Source organism: Lagenorhynchus albirostris, chromosome 17 (genome assembly GCF_949774975.1).
Source record: "Lagenorhynchus albirostris chromosome 17, mLagAlb1.1, whole genome shotgun sequence".
NCBI classification, from domain to species: Eukaryota; Metazoa; Chordata; class Mammalia; order Artiodactyla; family Delphinidae; genus Lagenorhynchus; species Lagenorhynchus albirostris.
In genome coordinates this window covers 48,192,456-48,212,822 of record NC_083111.1, presented here as the reverse complement: position 1 = coordinate 48,212,822, position 20,367 = coordinate 48,192,456, and the positions used below count along the sequence as shown (strand labels likewise).

Below are 20,367 nucleotides of genomic sequence, written 5' to 3'. Positions count from 1 at the left end.
AGTGTTCTGATCTCATACTTTTACATGTACCTGTCCAGTTTTCCCAGCATCACTTCTTGAAGAGGCTGTTTTTTCCCCACTGTATATTCTTGCCTCCTTTATCAAAGATAAGGTGACCATATGTGTGTGGGTTTATCTCTGGGCTTTCTATCCTGTTCCATTGATCTATATTTCTGTCTTTGTGCCAGTACCATACTGTCTTGATTACTCTAGCTTTGTAGTATAGTCTGAAGTCAGGGAGCCTGATTCCTCCAGTTCCGTTTTTCTTTCTCAAGATTGCTTTGGCTATTCGGGGTCATTTATGTTTGCATATAAATTGTGAAATTTTTTGTTCTAGTTCTATGAAAAATGCCAGTGGTAGTTTGATAGGCATTGCACTGAATCTGTAGATTGCTTTGGGTAGTAGAGTCATTTTCACAATGTTGATTCTTCCAATCCAAGAACATGATATATCTCTCCATCTGTTTGTATCATCTTTAATTTTTTTCATCAGTGTCTTATAGTTTTCTGCATACAGGTCTTTTGTCTCCTTAGGTAGGTTTATTCCTAGGTATTTTATTCTTTTTGTTGCAGTGGTAAATGGGAGTGTTTCCTTAATTTCTCTTTCAGATTTTTCATCATTAGTGTATAGGAATGCAAGAGATTTCTGTGCATTAATTTTGTATCCTGCTACTTTACCAAATTCATTGATTAGCTCTAGTAGTTTTCTGGTAAAGTCTTTAGGTTTCTCTATGTATAGTATCATGTCATCTGCAAACAGTGACAGCTTTACTTCTTCTTTTCCAATTTGGATTCCTTTTATTTTCTTTTTCTTCTCTAATTGCTGTGGCTAAAAGTTCCAAAAGTATGTTGAATAATAGTGGTGAGAGTGGGCAACCTTGTATTGTTCCTGATCTTAGTGGTAATGGTTTCAGCTTTTCACCATTGAGAACGATGTTGGCTGTCGGTTTGTCATATATGGCCTTTATTATGTTGAGGTAAGTTACCTCTTTGCCTACTTTCTGTGGAGGGCGGTTATCATAAATGAGTGTTGAATTTTGTCGAAAGCTTTTTCTGCATCTATTGAGATGACCATATGGCTTTTATCCTTCAATCTGTTAATATGGTGTATCACATTGATTGATTGGCGTATATTGAAGAATCCTTGCATTCCTGGGATAAACCCCACTTGATCATGGTGTATGATCCTTTTAATGTGCTGTTGGATTCTGTTTGCTAGTATTTTGTTGAGGATTTTTGCATCTATGTTCATCAGTGATATTGGCCTGTAGTTTTCTGTCTTTGTGACATCTTTGTCTGGTTTTGGTATCAGGGTGATGGTGGCCTTGTAGAATGAGTTTGGGAGTGTTCCTCCCTCTGCTATATTTTGGAAGAGTTTGAGAAGGATAGGTGTTAGCTCTTCTCTAAATGTTTGATAGAATTCACCTGTGAAGCCATCTGGTCCTGGGCTTTTGTTTGTTGGAAGATTTTTAATCACAGTTTCAATTTCAGTGCTTGTGATTGGTCTGTTTATATTTTCTGTTTCTTCCTGGTTCACTCTCAGAAAGCTGTGCTTTTCTAAAAATTGTCCATTTCTTCCAGGTTGTCCATTTTATTGGCATATAGTTGCTTGTAGTAATCTCTCAATATCCTTTGTATTTCTGCAGTGTCTGCTGTTACTTCTCCTTTTTCATTTCTAATTCTATTGATTCAAGTCTTCCCCCATTTTTTCTTGATGAGTCTGGGTAATGGTTTATCAATTTTGTTTATCTTCTCAAAGAACCAGCTTTTAGTTTTATTGATCTTTGCTATTGTTTCCTTCATTTCTTTTTCATTTATTTCTGTTCTGATCTTTATGATTTCTTCCCTGCTGCTAACTTTGGGGTTTTTTTGTTCTTCTTTCTCTAATTGATTTAGGTGTAAGGTTAGGTTGTTTATTTGAGTTGTTTCTTGTTTCTTGAGGTAGGATTGTATTGCTATAAACTTCCCTCTTAGAACTGCTTTTGCTGTGTCCCATAGGTTTTGGGTTGTCCTGTTTTCACTGTCATTTATTTCTAGGTATTTTTTGATTTCCTCTTTGATTTCTTCAGTCATCTCTTGGTTATTAAGTAGTGTATTGTTTAGCCTCCATGTGTTTGTATTTTTTACAGATTTTTTCCTGTAATTGGTATCTAGTCTCATAGCATTGTGGTCAGAAAAGATACTTGATACGATTTCAATTTTCTTAAATTTACCAAGGCTTGATTTGTGACCCAAGATATGATCTATCCTGGAGAATGTTCCATGAGCACTTGAGAAGAAATTGTATTCTGTTGTTTTGGATGGAATGTCCTATAAATATCAATTAAGTCCATCTTGTTTAATGTATCATTTAAAGCTTGTGTTTCCTTATTTATTTTCATTTTGGATGATCTGTCCGTTGGTGAAAGTAGGGTGTTAAAGTCCCCTATACTATGGTTGTGTTACTGTCGATTTCCCCTCTTATGGCTGTTAGTATTTGCCTTATGTATTGAGGTGCTCCTATGTTGGGTGCATAAATATTTACAATTGTTATATCTTCTTGGATTGATCCCTTGAGCATTATGTAGTATCCTTCTTTGTTTCTTGTAATAGTCTTTGTTTTAAAGTCTATTTTGTCTGATATGAAGATTGCTACTCCAGCTTTCTTCAGATTTCCATTTGCATGGAATATCTTTTTCCATCCCCTCACTTTCAGTCTGTATGTGTCCCTAGGTCTGAAGTGGGTCTATTGTGGACAGCATATATATGAGTCTTGTTTTTGTATCCATTCAGCCAGTCTATGTCTTTTGGTTGAAGCATTTAATCTATTTCCATTTAAGGTGGTTATCAATATGTATGTTCCTATTACCATTTTCTTAATTGTTTTGGGTTCCTTGTTGTAGGTCTTTTCCTTCTCTGTGTTTCCTGCCTAGAGAAGTTCCTTTAGCATTTGTTGTAAAGCTGGTTTGGTGGTGCTGAATTCTCTTAGCTTTTGCTTGTCCGTAAAGGTTTTAATTTCTCCATCGAATCTGAATGAGATCCTAGCTGGGTAGAGTAATCTTGGTTGTAGGTTTTTCCCTTTCATCACTTTAAATATGTCCTGCCACTCCCTTCTGGCTTGCAGAGTTTCTGCTGAAAAATCAGCTGTTAACCATATGGGGATTCCCTTGTATGTTATTTTTTGTTTTTCCCTTGCTGCTTTTAATATGTTTTCTTTGTATTTAATTTTTGATAGTTTGATTAATATGTGTCTTGGAGTGTTTCTCCTTGGATTTATCCGGTATGGGACTCTCTGTGCTTCCTGGACTTGACTATTTCCTTTCCCATATTAGGGAAGTTTTCAACTATAATCTCTTCAAATATTTTCTCAGTCCCTTTATTTTTCTCTTCTTCTTCTGGGACGCCTATAATTCGAGAGTTGGTTTGTTTAATGTTGTCCCAGAGGTCTCTGAGACTGCCCTCAATTCTTTTCATTCTTTTTTCTTTATTCTGCTCTGCAGTAGTTATTTCCACTATTTTATCTTCCAGGTCACATATCCGTTCTTCTGCCTCAGTTATTCTGCTATTGATTACTTCTAGAGAATTTTTAATTTCATTTATTGTGTTGTACATCACTGTTTGCTCTTTATTTCTTCTAAGTCCTTGTTAAACACTTCTTGTATTTTCTCCATTCTATTTCCAAGATTTTGGATCATCTTTACTATCATTACTGTGAATTCTTTTTCAGGTAGACTGCCTATTTCCTCTTCATTTGTTTGGTCTGGTAGGTTTTTACCTTGCTCCTTCATCTGCTGTGTGTTTCTATTTCTTCTCATTTTCCTTAACTTACTGTGTTTGGGGTCTCCTTTTTGTAGGCTACAGGTTTATAGTTCCTGTTGTTTTTGGTGTCTGCCCCCAGTGGCTAAGTTTGGTTCAGTGGGTTGTGTAGGCTTCCTGGTGGAGGGGGACTGGTGCCTGTATTCTGGAGGATGAGGCTGGATCTTGTCTTTCTGGTGGGCAGTACCATGTCCGGTAGTGTGGTTTGGGGTGTCTGTGACCTTATTATGATTTTAGGCAGTCTTGCTGCTAATGGGTGGCATTGTGTTCCTGTCTTGCTAGTTGTTTGGCATAGGGTGTCCAGCACTGTAGCTTGCTGGTCGTTAAGTGGAGCTGGGTCTTAGCGTTGAGATGGAGATCTATGGGAGAGCTTTCGCTATTTGATATCACGTGGAGCCGGGAGGTCTCTGGTGGACCAATGTCCTGAACTCAGCTCTCCCACCTCAGAGGCACTGGCCTGACACCCAGCTGGAGCACCAAGACCCTGTCAGCCACATGGCTCCTGTGGGTTGTCAGTGAGCCAGGAGACCGCGGTCATCTGAGCGCATCCAAACCAGAAACCAGACTTTTTTCTTCCTTTGTGCTTAGTCTAGTTTCACTTGGTCGTAGGGTACCACATGTGGAGGTTCTGCACCGGGCACTTCAGACGAGAGTTTCTAGTGCTAAATGACTGTGCCAGTGCCTCAGCTTAGACGCTGCGATGACTCTGTGAAGGAACATCCCTCCTTTCATACCCATGATACTAGACAAGATTTCCAGGATTCTGAAGTCTCAATAGGAAAAAGGTAGTAACTAAGACTCTCCAGAGAAAATGGAAACTCATACTTTTAAATAGGCTGTAAGAACTCTATAATTATTGATGTGCAGAGTGATAGATTAAGTTAATAAACAAAAAGCAGGTTACAAAGTAGCATACCTTATTATAGGGTGGGGTGGGGGGTAGTGAGAAGGCAGGGCAGAGAAAAAGAGTGAAAAATGTATATCAAAATGTTAATAGTGGTTAATTCTGGGTAGCAGGATTACAGGAGATTTTCATCTTTTTATTCCTTTTTGTATTTTTTTATGATCAGCATATATTATTTTGTTTAAAAAAAAAAAAACCCCAAGGCAATAAGGCTGTTTTCATTTTGTAACCTTGCAGTACCACTTAACCAGTTAACTAGCTTCACACTTCCTGGGTAGATAAAAAAGAGTGGAATGGAGAGTGCAAAAATTGAATTCTTTACCAAAAAAATCCTAAAGTGTTATAATAAACCATGGACTTTATATAATGGGTCAAATTAGGTCCCCCATATTCCTAGTGAACCAGGCAGCAACTGGTGCATAGCAGGCGCTGGATCAAGGTGAACTCCCTTCCTTCCTATTACACGTTTATTTCCATTTCTGAGCCTCAGTAGAGTGCTGGGATGGGGGGAGCGGGAGTGGGGCTGCTGGGGGTAGGGTTCTTCCAGATCTACATACTTCCCCCTTCTCCAAGTTAAAAAAAAAATTATTTCTCGCTCCAATTTTTCTTCCTTTTCTAATTCATCAGTTTTTTTAGTTCTCCTTCCTGGAACCTTCTTCCAGCCATTTTAGATTCTTTGAAAAAAAAAAAGTATTCTTATAAAATGAGTATTTTGAAAACGGTGGCTGTCTCTCCAGAGCTGAAACAAACACACAGCCACTATTTCAGTTATCCCTTGCGGCATATCAAACCACCCCAAAACCTAGGGACATCCCTGCAGACAGAAGTGGGGGTAAGGGGCTACTGGGTGGAGAGGAGGCAGGAAATGCTGCCTGAGTTACTCTTCCATTTATTGTTCATGATTCTGTGGGTCAGAAATTCAAGTAGAGCTTATCTCTTCTCTAGGCTGTGTCAGCTAGGCCTGCTTGACTGGGGCTGGAGGACATCCAGTCGCCCTGTCAGGCATCTGGAGTCTTGTTCCTGGCTGGTGGTTGGGATGCCTTGGTCTCCACGTGGCCATTCTCCCTTCAAATGTTCTCTCTTTATTCAGTAAGTTAGCCTAGCCTAATAAGCTCCTCTGCCTAGTGGCTGATTTCCAAGAGGGTAAAAATAGGAAATTCAAACCCTTCTTAAAACCTAGGCATGAAGTCCCATAGTACCACCCAGGTCCCTACTGGTCAAAGCCAGCCCAGAATCAAGGGTTGGGGGAATTAAACTTCACCTCTTGATGCAGGAATGGCAAAGTCACATTGGAAAAGATTATGCAGAATGGGAGGGGTTTTGTGACCATCTTTAGAAACAATCTACTCAACATATCAATATTTAAAAAAAATTTTAAAGAGCTTAATAACTATGGTAACTAGTATAATGAAAATAACGAATGATATTCACCAATCAGAGGGGATAATTATTTTTTCTAATTTGTTTGACCCTTTCAATTTCTGAATCATCCCGTTTGCCTTTCATCTCCACTTTGTGTCACATTAGGCCAAGAAATCCTAAGTGCTGCATGTATGAAAGAAGTCCTCACTGTGTCACTCTTCGCCAGTATTTCACCATGTGGCTGTTTCCTCTTAGTCTCCATCCTGTGCTTGTAGTTCACCAGAAGACCACCCTCAGTTCTCTTACCTCTCATTCCTTACTCTTCCTAGAGGAATTCATTCACCCCCTGGTTTCCAATGCCACCAACACCCTGATGACAACAAATTTTAATCTCCAGCCCAGATCCTTCTCTTCTGGGCTCCAGACCTGAAATTCCAGCTGCCTCCTGGACATCTCTATTTGGATGTCCCACAGGTAACCTCACGTTTATATGTCCTAAATCAAATTTGGCATTTTCTTCCTCTCCACCCTAACTTACTACCTCCCTACAGTCCCTTTCTTGGGCAATAGTGTCCTGTTTTTGTCCTGTTTCATCCAGTGAATCAAGCCAAAAACTCAGCAGTCCTCCTCCACACCTCCCTCTTCCTCACGCCCACATCCAATCAATTACCAAATCCTCCTGATTCTTGGTGTCTCTATTCCAGCTTTTCCATGCCTGCCACCATTTCCATAGTTTAAGCTACCATCATCTTTGTTGCTTACATTGCTACGAAACCTTCTCACTGGTGTTAGGCCCCAGCCTCTGTGGTCCATTATCAAACTGGGCCAGAATGAATTTTCTATACTATCATTGCTAAAACCTGTCAGTAGGTCCCCCCTGTCCCCAAGATAAAAGTCCCACATCTATATCTCTTAGCAGGGCACACAAAGGCCCTTTATGTTTGGGGCTGCTTCCCTTAATATCCTAAGTGCCTCATCCTAACTCTCAAATTTGTGATCCAGACAATTCAGAGCATCCTGAATCCCCACCACTCTCTCTACTCTTCACCTCCACCTCTCCTCTCCTCCAGCTTAGAAGTCAACCAGAGGAACCTTCCCTTACCCCTTCCTTCCTCGCCTACCTAGGACACTGTGCATACTCTTTTCTTAGCATTTACCACACCACAGTAATGGCTGGCTCACTTATTTACTTCCCACTGTACTGGAAGCTCCTGAAACACAAGAGCTGTGTCTTTTTTTACGGTTGTTCCTCAGTGTTCAGCTAGTGCCTGGCATATGGTGGGGCAATGAATGAATGAATGAATGGTGATAATACCCACTGGCTGTAAGGAGCAAAGAGAAGATGGCTGGTGGGTACAATGTGTTTTAATATCCATATAACTGAACTGAGGAATCTTTACATGTCACCCCCCGCCCCCCCCTTCCCCTTCCTTCACTGTTCTGATTGAAGGAGAAACCACCACCATTAGCGGGAAGGGGTCAGCACTTAATTGAAGTAATGCTTACTATTGCCTAGGACTTTCTTTTACTCATGTTTAAGATGACAGTTTTCCGTGCCTGGTCCTGTAATGATGTAAGCTAAGGGAAAGGCTTAGAAGGATCCATACTTCTGCCTAGGCACTTGTCCACATTCTGTCTATAACCTCAGTGAATCTTCACAGACAACCTACAATTTTATTTCCTCCATTAAAGAGTCTTGATTGCCTAAAATGTCTGCACTGGACCACAAAGATGATTATGACATGGCTACCATCTTGAAGGAGCTTTTATTTATACATATAGTCTACTTGTCTTTGTCTTGCCGTCCAAGCCTTTTGAGAGCAGGGACCTGGCCTGTCTTATTCATTGCTGTTGTCCCAGTGCCTACAACACATAGTAGGTGCTCAACAAATGTTTGTTGAATGGAGTGGATAAACGAGCAACACAATGTTTATTGAATGAGGATGTAGCCATAGGCAAGGGTATATCTGGGTGGGAGATGAGGTTTATCTCCTAGGCAACAGGAGCAAAGGATCATTTCTTAAGTAGGGATTGGATCATGACTTTCAAAAAACCCACTCTGGCTTCAGTGTGGAGAGTTTGCCACTGGGGTGCCAGCTGGGCTGGGGTGGGGGGTTGGGTGGGGAGAGTGTAAATTGTTTAACCCAAGCAAGAATTGATGACAGACTGACTGACCTAGAGTGACAGTTGAGGGGTACAAATGGAAAGTGAGGGAAGAGAGACATTTCTGAGGCAAAACTGCTCAGACCTGGGGACCAACTGGATCCAGGGCTTTGGGGGAGATGGTGAAGGCTGGATGGGAGACGAGAAGCCCATACGGGAAGAAGTAAAAACAAGGACTTTAGTTTTGGTTACTTTGAGTCTGAGATGCCTGGGTAACATCTTTCTCTGAATCTCTAGGAATTGTGCCACCACCACACTGTTCCTCCTACCCCTTTTCTCTTTTCTTTCCTGTTTTCAATCACTCCCACAAGCCATAAATGCTCCCTGCTTCTCGGCGTGCTGGGGCACCATGCCAGCAGGGCCCACATTCAGTTCAGACCTGGAGGGCCGACTGTGGCCTCTGAGGATGGCAGCTCCCTGACAGGAAGGAAGGCTGGCTTGCCGGCTGGGCACAGACAGGAGCTTGCTTTGCTGCAGCAGGTGCCCAGGGCCAGCTGCTCCAGTACCCTCAGGCTCACATCAACAGGATGGGACAGCCCAGGCGGAAGGAAGCCTGCAGGGAGGGACACCGATGCAGACAGAAGCCGGGGCAGGGGATGGAGAGGAGACAGGAAGAGCTGCCTGAGCTGTTGGCTGGCGCCCCGCCAGCAGATTCAGGAGCGGCAGTGACAGGGGGCCACTGAGTCCTCTTTCCCTCTGTGATGAGCATCTCTGGCCCTGGTTGATTGTATTATTATTACTACTACTGTTGTTGGCCAGCCTGGGCCTATTTCTAAAACAGTTAATTGCCTTTTTTCCCTTTCTTTCTCTTTCTTTCTTTCCTTTGTTTCTTGTTTTTTTTTTTTTTTTTTTTCTGGCTGTGCCGCACAGCTTTTGGGGTCTTAGTTCCCCAAGGAGGGGTTGAACCCTGGCCATGGCAGTGAAAGCGCCCAGTACTAACCACTGGACCTTCAGGGAATTCCCTAGCTAATTCCTTGTCTATACTCAATTTTGTGATTATTGGGAAAGAAAGGACACTTCCATTAGCCTTTCAGTTACACAGAGCAGTGAGAAAGCTCGAGGGAGGGGCAGTGGTTTCTGCCCCGTGTTCAGCCTGTCCACAGGAGATAAAATCTCCAGTTTGCTTTAAGCCGCGTTATCACCACCCTCCTCTCCAACAACAGCAGCTGCGAACGGGCACCAAATGGCCAAAAGGGGGCCAATAGGGAGCCATAACAGACCCATAGGCTCGCAATCCGGAGGCCGCAGACCGCTTCTGAGCGGGGTCGGAGGTCGGGGTTGCAGCGCGGCGGGGGGGGGGGGGGGCTGGTGCTTTCGCTGGCCCGGGCGCGGGGCGTTCCGTGTCGGGCGTGGTGGGCATTCCCACTGCTACCCACTTGCAGGCGGGCCCCGGCTGGCGCCTGGTGACCCCGGGAGACCCCGCCCCGCCCCATCCCCACCAGCAGTTTCCTGGCAGGGCGTTTCCGGAGGCCCTGGCCCGGGGTGGGGGCGTGGGGAGGGGTAGGGTCTGCCTTTGAGACAGCTTGTAGAGTGCACTTTAAACTTCACACCGAGCTCAAAACTCGATTCTGCAGCCGAGCTTCGGCTCCCGGGAAAGATAAAAACTCTGGTCTACGGCCCCCCATCATCCCATTGGTCTAGTTCTCGGGGCTTCCTGCAGTCCCCACACCATTCTCTCCACAGCCTGGGAGGAAGGATGGGCGGGGCGGACGGGGGCGGGCAGTGCTGCCGGCGGTGCAGCTGAGGAGGGCGAGCCAGCTCCAGCGGCCCGGGCGTGGGCGGGGGGCGCCGGAGCAGGTGTCCGCTCAATGACAGGATACCCTTCCCTCTCCGCCCCTCCCTCGTGCTACCCACGGCTCAGCGAGGCAAAACCCAGCATATGCTCCAGAAATGCAGCTCAGTCGGTCACCGGGCTCCGCTTTCTCGCCAGACGCGCAAGAGATCGGCGCTTCCAAATGCAAATCTCTTGGCTCCGGACCCTTGGCTTGCAGCCGCCGCCTCCCCCGCTTGGCTACCCCGCGTCCCGCCTATCCCGCAGCGGCCCGAGATGGGACCTCGCGCCGAGGGGACTGGGCGGAGCGGGCATCCCACCCCACCTCCCACGTGGGGCCGGCCCTCCGCAGTGCCTGGGCGCGCCGCCGCTGCCGCGCCTCCGGTCTAGGTCCTCCGCGCCGCCCCCCCAGGCCAGGGAAGGGGACCGCAGGCGGGGGTGGGTGAGGGGTAGGGGCGGTGTCACTGAGTCAGGTGGCGGCGGGAGTTCCCTCGGGCTGGGCCGAGGGAACACGCTGCCGGAGATTGTGTACACGCTCCACTGACACAAGCTTCACGCTGCCGGGCAGCCGCTGATCACGCGTGGCCCCGCGAGCCCATTGGCCGGCGCCTCACACACCTTTGCCACTGATTGGCCGGCGGAAGGCTCCGCCCCCACCCCCGCCTGCGGCGCGGGGCAGGCGGAGCGGCTACCTGAATGGGGAGGGGGCAGACGGCGCGGAGCGCGGCGGTGGCGGGAGCGGCGTCGAGTGTCTCCGGGCGTCCGTCTGTGGCCAGGCAGCCAAGCAGCCAGTCAGCTCGCCGCCGGCGGCCAGGCAGCCAACCATGCTGAACTTCGGCGCTTCTCTCCAGCAGCCTGCAGTAAGTGACCTGGGGATGCCCCGGCCCTACTCTGCCTCGCTGAGTCTGAGGGGCCCCCGGGGGCGCGAACCCCGAGCCCCTGACATTAGCCTCGCCTGAGGACTGAGGCTGCAGCGGAGTCGTGGGAGAGGAAGGGGCTTCCCGCCTGCAGACTGGACATTAGTGAGGGCGTGTGCGTCGCGGAGGGACTCAGGAGAAGCAGGCGGGTAGCTAGAGACGAAAGGAGAGAGGGTCTTGCTCAAGGTGTAATGAGGGGAAGGGGCAGCTCCGCTGGGAGACTTGAAGCAGGTGAGGGGGAGGATGACTGGAGGGGCGGGAAGAGTGAGGAGGGGGCTGCTGCCCTGTCAGAATAAGAGGTGTGGAAGGGGAAGGGGGACAAGGGGCCACCCTGCACCTGGCGCCGGGGAGAGATGCCTCCGTCTGGATAAGGAATGCGACCCAGGGTGGGAAGGGGCTGCCCAGAAGCTTTTGAGGGGCGGGGTGTCCGCTGGAGAGGAGAGGGGGCTCCCCAACTCGGGGCTCTGAAAGGAGGCTTGCAGGACGGGGCTGCTCAGCAGATAGCGGGGGCTGGGGGAGGGGCGCCCGGCGTGGGTGCGGGGGATGGCACGTGGGCCCGGGACCGCCGAGGGGGACCGGGGAGTTGCCCCCCCAATACGGCTGAAGGACACTCCCCATCTCGGGAGCGGGCAGGTGGCCGCCTTCTGAGGACGCCTTGGAGGGGGGAGGGAGCCGCCTCGGCGACAGGAGATGGGAGGGTGGGAAGCGGGACCCAGCAGCGGGGCGGGGAAGGTGGGCGGGGGGAACCGGGCTGCGAGACGCGGGGGCAGCGTGTCGGGGCGGGAGCCGCAGGCCGTGGAGCCGAGCGTCTGGAGCGGGGCCTGTTGGGGCTGCACGTCTGGGAAGTCGTGGAGACACGCGGCTGGCGGGGGCCGGTGCTGCCGGAAACCGCGGGGAGGGGACGCGCATCTTCGGGGACAGTCAGGGTGGTCTGAGGTCCCGCGGGAGGCGTGGGCGGGAAGCGCCGAGGGCTCGGCCGGGTCCCCGGGGGCTGCAGCCGGAGGAGGGCGGGGGCCGGGTTTCCGCGGGGACCCGGCTCCTCCTCCGGCAGCTGAGGCGGAGGCTGGGGGTGGGCCGGGAGCGGATGCGCCCGGGTAGCTTCTCGTCCCTGAGTGACCCAGTCCCGGCCTCCGCCAGAAGCGGGAATGAGGCCCGGCCCCGCTGTCGGTTCCTAAGGGAACGGCGGCTCGCGGGGAGCTGGAAGGGGCGGGCGCTCCTGGAGCCCGGCGCCCGCGGCTCCGCCCCTCCCCGCGGGCTCGGGCGCGCACTGCTGGGCGGTTGGCGGCGGCGCCCGCGGCCCCTCCTCCGGGCCGTCGCGAGGGCGGGGGCCCGCGGGCTCAGGAAGTAGGTGAAAGGTGACGGCGCGGCAATTCCCAGTTCAGGTTTCCTGCGCCGCCCGGAGCAGCCGCTGATCACGCTTTGTTCACATGCCTCGCCCCCTCCTTCTCCTCCTCCGCGCCCCCGCCCTTCGCGGCCCAGCCAATCCCAGCCCGGGCCGCCCGGCCTGCTGGCCAATGGCGGGGGCAGGGACGCGGGGACGTGCGAGCGGCGAGGAATGTTCCCAGTGACTCACCGCGAGCCTCATTGAGGCTAGGGCGGCCCCATCCGTCTGTCCCAGCCAGCGAGGATCTCCCCCGCCGTCCGCCCCCGCCCCTCGTCTGCCTTCCCCTCCCGCGCCTCCGCCCTCGCTTCCCTTTCCTGCCTCTCTCGCGGCCCACTCCCTTTCCTCCCCTCCCGACTTCTCCCTGCCCTTCCCAGCTCACACTGTTCTTCCCTGCTGCCTACCTTTTCTCTTTTTTCCTTTGCACTGGCGTCTTGAGGCTTTTACACAACATGCGTTGTCCGTTGCAGCTTACATAAAGGGCCCGCGATTATGCAATTGCATTGTTAGCGATGTTTCAAGAGCGATGGCTTCTTAAGGCTTCAGTACGAAGGGTTTATGCGTTTTTTTCAGCAAGTGTTGAGATTAATACCTTGCCACGTAAAGACAATTGTTCTGTGTTTTTACACAATCTCTGCTTTGACCAATGAATGGGATCACATTGGTGGAAAATTGCAGAGATGGAGGGTAGTAACTTTTAGTGCAGTTTAAGGAACTTTAATATGAAGCATTAAATACCTAATAGAAGGAGTTGTTCAAATATAAGGCATGTGCTGTTATTTTTGTCAAGGAGCAGTTCTTTAAAAAAATTAAAATAAGATTCTATTTTGACTATTGAAGATTTCTTACAATCAGAGTTCTTGCAAATTCAAGTCGCATATTAAATTTTCTGATTATCTCTTTTTTGTGCTATTGCATTAGCTGGTCATAGTTACACATAGCAAACCATTGTGTTAAGTGTAAGATCCAGTGAATGAGAACACAAACATGAAGAAGTTGAAATTATTCTTTCCAAAGGTCACACCCAAATCAACAGACCACAGCTCTGTCCACTATACTTTGCCTTTTTAAAAGAAAATTTTGGCCGTTTATTTTTTTTCTAGTAGGAAGTCATACCTGAAAAGATCTCATACCATACCTGTAGTGTTTCTTTTAATGATTTAAAAAAAATATTTATTTGGCTGCCCCGGTCTTAGTTGCCGCACGCAGGATCTTTAGTTGAGGCATGCATGTGGGATCTGGTTCCCTGACCAGAGATCAAACCGGGCCCCCTGCATTGGGAGCCTGTTGTCTTAGCCACTGGACCACCAGGTCCCCATACCTGTAGTATTGAAAAAAGATGACTTTTTTGTAGAGCCTTCCCTCAGTTATTTTGTCTGACTCCTGTTGCAGTTGACTACTCTGGAAAGAATATAAAATGTTTTTTTTTTTCTAAGCCAAGCAGTTCTTTTTTGGATTACAAGTGCATTGGTGCCTTTGGCCTTGGTCCTCATAATGGTAATAAGTTCCTCTTTACCTTGCAAGGGTATCAGTGTTCAGGCCTAAGTGTGAGAGGAAGAATGAGGAAGACTTTTATCAGTATTACTATCAGAGTGGGGATGAGAAAAATTATTTCAAGTTTTATTTTGAAAAGTTGTGCAGATAGTAAAAAAAATTGCACATTGCTGTGCGTGTCATGTGGATGACAATATGCTTATAGCATTTAATTTTTTGTATTTATAGGAGGAAAGAATGGAAATGATTTCTGAAAGATCAAAAGAGAGTGTGTATTCCTGGAACAAAACTGCAGAGAAAAGTGACTTTGAAGCCGTAGAAGCACTTATGTCAATGAGCTGCAGTTGGAAGTCTGATTTTAAGAAATACATTGAAAGCAGACCCGTTACTCCAGTGTCTGATATGTCAGAGGAAGAGAATCTGCTTCCTGGTACACCTGATTTTCATACAGTCCCAGCATTTGTAAGTATTGTTGCTTTAAAGATGAGTGTAAATGAGAATTTCTTATAATTTATATAATGAACTCTACTGTTCTTCACGCTGTTGCCTGTATTTCTCTGCTCTAGTGTTTGACTCCACCTTACAGTCCCTCTGACTTTGAACCCTCTCAAGTGTCAAATCTGATGGCACCAGCGCCATCTACTGGACACTTCAAATCATTGTCAGATACTGCCAAGCCTCACATTGCTGCTGCACCTTTCAAAGAGGAGAAGAGCCCAGTACCTGCCCCCAAACTCCCCAAGGCTCAGGCAACAAGTGTGATTCGTCATACAGCTGATGCCCAGCTGTGTAACCACCGATCTTGCCCAGTGAAAGCAGCCAGCATCCTTAACTATCAGGACAATTCTTTTCGAAGAAGAACCCACCTAAATGCTGAGACTGCAAGAAAAAACATACCTTGTGCAGCTGTGTCACCAAACAGATCCAAACGTGAGAGAGACACAGTGGCAGGTGTTGAAGAGAAAGCAAGTGCTGCACTTTATGACTTTTCTGTGCCTTCCTCAGAGACAGTAATCTGTAGATCTCAGCCGGTCCCCATGTGCCCACAACAAAAGTCGGTCTTAGTCTCGCCACCTGCAGTATCAACAGGGGGAGTGCCACCTATGCCCGTCATCTGCCAGATGGTTCCCCTCCCTGCAAACAACCCAGTTGTGACAACAGTCGTCCCCAGCACTCCACCCAGTCAGCCGCCAGCCGTCTGCCCACCTGTTGTATTCATGGGCACTCAGGTGCCCAAAGGCGCCGTCATGTTTGTTGTACCCCAGCCCGTTGTTCAGAACCCCAAGCCTCCAGTGGTGAGCCCAAATGGCACCAGACTCTCTCCCATTGCCCCTGCTCCAGGGTTTTCTCCTTCAGCAGCAAAAGTCACTCCTCAGATTGACTCATCAAGGATAAGAAGTCACATCTGTAGCCATCCAGGATGTGGCAAGACGTACTTTAAAAGTTCTCATCTGAAGGCCCACATGAGAACGCATACAGGTACCAACCATTTCTTATTTCATATTTAAGTCTTAGAAATTTGGATGAAGGTTTTTTGGCAATGATCGCAAATGTAAACCAGGCATGTTAAGGAAGAACTTGCCTTATTAGCCACTCTAGTGGATGGTATTTACCAGTGCAAGGTCTTCTAAAAGATTTCATCAAGGTGTTTTTGTTTTAATTTCTCAAATGATGATTCTTTAAATGTCTAATAAAGTATCTTAAATATGATTTAATATGTAACTTACAGCGGCTTAATAAATGCATAATAATAATAATATGACTTATTTTGTTTCAGGAGAAAAACCTTTTAGCTGTAGCTGGAAAGGTTGTGAAAGGAGGTTTGCTCGTTCAGATGAACTGTCCAGACACCGACGAACCCACACAGGTGAGAAGAAATTCGCCTGTCCCATGTGTGACCGGCGGTTCATGAGGAGCGACCATTTGACCAAACATGCCCGGCGCCATCTGTCAGCCAAGAAGCTACCAAACTGGCAGATGGAAGTGAGCAAGTTAAATGACATTACCCTACCTCCAACCCCTGCTCCCACACAGTGACAGACGGATGGTAAAGAATCAGACTAACTTTGGTCACAGCCAGAAGCCAGTGGTGATATAAAAATGCTTCCACTGCAAGTCTGTGGCCCTCCAGTGCGGGCTGCAAGCAGAAGCCCCACGGCCTGGGGAGAAGGCCCAGCCTGGGTTAGATGGTAAGAAGTGCTACGGCCACAGGCAGCTCAAAGAGTGGCAGGACTCATTTCTTACCACGTAAGAGAGATGAGAAAGTTTATTCCTTTCAATATTTTTTGAAGGTTTCAGGTGAGGTCAGCCCAACCACAGGTAGCACAGATTTTGAATTTGTGTGCACAATTTGTTACTTTACTTTCACCATTTATACTTGAGACCAACTTTTCAATGTGATTCTTCAAAAGCACTGGTTTCAAGAGTGTAGAGACTGGAAGTAAACATTACGGTACAGAGATGGAGATGTAAAATTGATCTGTATTATCGCGAATATTATTATCCTTTCCTAGAGTTATCTTGTTTACTATTCTTAGTCTTTCCATTCAACTTCGTGGACATAGTCGTTAAATATATCTAGAACTAGCATTTTTACACTAGTTGCTGACGTTTGGAATTGAGCAACTGTATATTGCTGAAGAGGTCCCAAAGAATTGGAATCCTCATTAATTTAATTGCTTTGAAGTGTTGCTTCAGGGTTTTTTTTGCGTTTTTGTTTTAAAAGTTTAACAAATGACTATAACTAGGCATTTTATTATGCTTTGAACCTTAGTTGGCTGCAGTTCCCTGTGTAGATTTGAAAATTGTATACCAATGTGTTTTCCGTAGACTCTAAAATACACTGCACTTTGTTTCGAAAAAAAATTGAAGATGAAAACACATATTGTAAAGAAGGGATATTAAGAATTTTAGATAACTCCTTCAAAAAGATGGCTTAGGACATCAGTAAAGTACCCTTATGTTATGAGGATATAACATGTGCTTTATTGAATTAGAAAGTGAGTGAACATTATTCACAAGTGGACAAATGTCCTGTTAATTTATAGAAGTTTTTTTTTGGGGGGGAATGTGGAAGTAGATAGGTAGAAAAATAATTAGGACATTCACTTTTGTTAACAGTATTTCTGTTATATTCTGTTTTGTATAGTGGATGATATATACAGTGGTAAAACAAAAGTCAATTGTTTAAAATATATAGTGAAAAATGTCATTATGTCTTTCCATTTAACATTTTTCTCTATATTGGGTGTAGATTTCTGCCATCAAAACTTTGGACTCTTGGAAAACAAAAAAAGAATTTTCTTTTAATAAAAAAAATCCTTGTGATTTACAATTTGCACAATATTTCTTTTGTTGTACTTTATATCTTGTTTACAATAAAGAATTTCCTTTGGTATATATATAATTGGTTGATTGTATTTGTTGAAAACCATTCTCACTCTGACCTTGACATTGATCACTGTGGTGCTCTCCAAAGACTTATGGTCTGAATTTCTCTAAGGGCCTCATTCAAATTTAGAACTGTAGGAGTATATATTTAACATGAGTAATCAATTTAGACAGTATGCAAAGCAAGGCCAGGGAATTCCTTGATGGTCCAGTGGTTAGGACTTGGCACTCTCATTGCCAGGGGCCCAGGTTCGATCCCTGGTCCAGGAACTAATATCCTGCAAGCCATGTGGCACAGCCAAAAAAAATAATAACAAAATAAAATCTAATTAAAATACATACACAAAGCAAGGCCAGATATCTACCATTTTAAAACATTTTTGTATGTTTTGATGATGTGGGGTTGAAATATATTCTGTCTCTCAGCAAAACCTTAAGTAGCACTGAGTTAAAGGGAACACCACATGAGTAATTGCAGTAATGACTGCTGTGAAATGAAAAGAAGCCTGACCTATTAAAGAGTAAATTACTTCTAGAAGTTAGATTAACTCAGACCATTCAGTGATACGTTAAATGCAATAAACATGCTAGTACTTCAGCTGCCTGAAAGCTAATCCACCTCTGAAGAGAAATACTTGCCAGTCACTTGCCAGTGGAACTAGGAGCTGTAAATGCTACTTAGTGTATGGCATATAATTTTGGAGATTAGTATTTTAATTTGCTCTGAGATTACCTTGTCATGAGAGAACATCTTCAACGGTGCCCAGCTGTTGAGTGCCATGGTAAGGGACAGTGTGCTCGCTTGGCACCAGCTGTAGGACAGGCATCCTGAGCCATCCATGTACCTGCTGATCCTTTTCTTGGAAACTTATACCACCTAAGCACAGCACAGATGCTGGAGGGGACCTTGCCGTTCTGTAGTTTCTGTGTTGGGACCTGGACCATCCTAACCGCTAGAGTTCCTCATGGTGGCAGGTCTTCAGAAGTGGGAATGAAGGAAGGTGGCTGAAGTAATCTCTGCCTGTTCCAAAGCCCAGTCCCTTGTAATGACAAAGCCAGTGGAACTGTGCCACCCATTGCTGTGTTCTTCCCAGTCCTAGTTGACGCCTGACGCTTTTCCTTAGAAATATTGTAAATCATTTGAATAGAGTATTATATAAGAGTTGAATGTTGATGCAGACTCTGATCTTGATGCAAAAGTTGTCCCCCAAACAAGTACATTTGTAGCATGTTATGATAATGTGGTTTTAGTGTAGCTTTAGCATGTCAGTTTTGGTTGTTTCTTGTCTGATTTATATATTAAGTTGAACTATATGAAATTGCTGATATTCAGCTCTCTTAACAGTTAATTCTTCTTAGATAATTGTAGACTTAGTTGCAAAAATAGTTACCATATACCCTTCATCTAGCTTCCCCTTTAGATAACATCTTCCATAGCCATAGAACATTTAAGAAAATGAAGAAATTAACTTCAGTACAATATTACTAGCTAAAGTACAGACCTTATTTGGGTTTCACTGGTTTTTCTACTCATGTCTTCTTGCTATTACGGGACCTAATCCAGGGTCTCAAATTGCATTTAGTTGTCAATCTCCGCAGTCTCCTCCAATCTGTGGTTATGCGTCAGTCTTCTCTCATCTCTTTGGAAGAGTACTTGTCAGTTATTTCTGCCCCTCAGTTTGGGTTTGTCTGATGTTTTTTCATGATTAGATTGAGGTTATGCATTAATTGGGAAGATACCACAGAGTGGTAATGTCCTCAGTGCATGATATCAAGGAATATGGGATGTCATTCTGTATTATGGGAGATGTTAGCTTGCATCACATGGCTAAGGTGGTGATATCTGCTGGAATTTTCCACTGTAAATTGACTCTCTCTTGCTTTATTAAATATTTGGATGGAGGTACTTTAAGACTACACAAATAACCTATGTCAACTTTTTCCCACTCATTTTAGTATCCTTAAGTGGATCTTGCCTGAGACAGTTACTACTGTGATATACTAATGGTGATTTCCTATTTCCTCCATTATTTATTCATTGGAATTTTCTATAAGAAAGAGTTGTTACTTCTCTCCCATTTATTTATTTATTCCGTTTTTTATGTCAGTATGGACTCATGGACATTTATGTCATCATTTGGGTTATAATACAATACTATTCTTATTTCGTGACTCAACTATTCCAACTTTAGCCCTTATTAACTCCTTCAATATTCAACCATTTTTGATTGACAAAGATGGAAATTTCATACAGTTCAACCTATCATTTCTCCCTGGAATGAGAGCTGTTTGGTATTAGTAAGCAGACTTTTAAAACGTCGTCTCTACCTGCATTGCTACTACCCTGTCTAATCCACCCTCTCCTGCTTGGACAACTGCAGCAGCCCCTAAACTAGTCTCTCTGCCTCGGGTCTTGTCTCCCCACCATCCTCTCTCCTTACCACAGAGTCTTTTGAAAATGCACATCTGACAATGTCACTTCCCTGTTTAAAATGCTTCAGACCCTTCCCAATGCTCTCAAGGCTGTCGGAGAGAAATAGAATGTGAGCCACATGGGGAATTTGAAATTTTCTAGGAGCTACGTCAGAAAATAAAAACAGAAAAAAGCAATTTAAATGTTTTTATTTAACCCATAATATTATCATTTCAGCATATAATCAATATAAAACTGTTAATGAGATACATCACATCTTTTTTTTGTACTAATCTTTGAAATCCAGTATATATCCTATGCTTATAGCACCTCTCAATTGGGACTCACCACATTTTAGGTGTGGCCAGTGGCTGCTGAAGTGTCCCAAGCAGACCTAGAAGACCCTGCACCATTCAGCTGCTCCCAATCTCCCAACCCACCCCCACCTTATTCTCCACATCCTGTCCAAGCTCTGAGCTGTCACATATGCTGTTTTGTCTGCTGGAAATGTTTCCCTGCCCTTTTACCTTGACATTTCTGCTATCATAATAATCATTACCCTTTACTGAAATTGCTTAATGTCTGTAAAACTCCCCAAGGATAAGCACCCTGTGGATCTTGCTCGCTGCTGTATCTTCTGGAGATGTCCAACTGACTTTTTCCCCCCCAGTGGAAGGAATAAAACTAAATAGGGCCAGATAAATGAGGTTGTTTTAAGCTTCCCCTGCCAGTTGGCATCCTAATCTTGACAGAGATTTAGAAATGCATGATGCTCTA

The 20,367-nt window shown here is 45.7% G+C and overlaps 1 protein-coding gene and 1 non-coding gene across 2 annotated transcripts; both read left to right on the top strand.

The window, feature by feature from the left end:
- The first annotated feature begins 10,692 nt into the window (after positions 1-10,692).
- KLF10 (KLF transcription factor 10) lies at positions 10,693-17,187 on the top strand. Its single transcript, XM_060127986.1, has 4 exons — positions 10,693-10,855; positions 14,016-14,249; positions 14,354-15,266; positions 15,565-17,187. Exons 1-4 carry the CDS (start codon positions 10,820-10,822, stop codon positions 15,822-15,824), a joined length of 1,443 nt encoding a protein of 480 aa, XP_059983969.1. The 5' UTR covers positions 10,693-10,819; the 3' UTR covers positions 15,825-17,187.
- Positions 17,188-17,374: 187 nt separating this feature from the next.
- TRNAE-CUC (transfer RNA glutamic acid (anticodon CUC)) lies at positions 17,375-17,447 on the top strand. Its single transcript has one exon. It is a non-coding gene; the product is annotated as a tRNA-Glu (tRNA).
- Positions 17,448-20,367: the final 2,920 nt, after the last annotated feature.

Excerpts from the sequence above, each read along its gene's own strand:
- KLF10 (XM_060127986.1), top strand. The coding sequence starts at position 10,820 with ATGCTGAACTTCGGCGCTTCTCTCCAGCAGCCTGCA. Across the intron at positions 14,250-14,353 it reads TTCATACAGTCCCAGCATTT|TGTTTGACTCCACCTTACAG; the intron begins GTAAGTATTGTT and ends TCTCTGCTCTAG. Across the intron at positions 15,267-15,564 it reads CCACATGAGAACGCATACAG|GAGAAAAACCTTTTAGCTGT; the intron begins GTACCAACCATT and ends ATTTTGTTTCAG.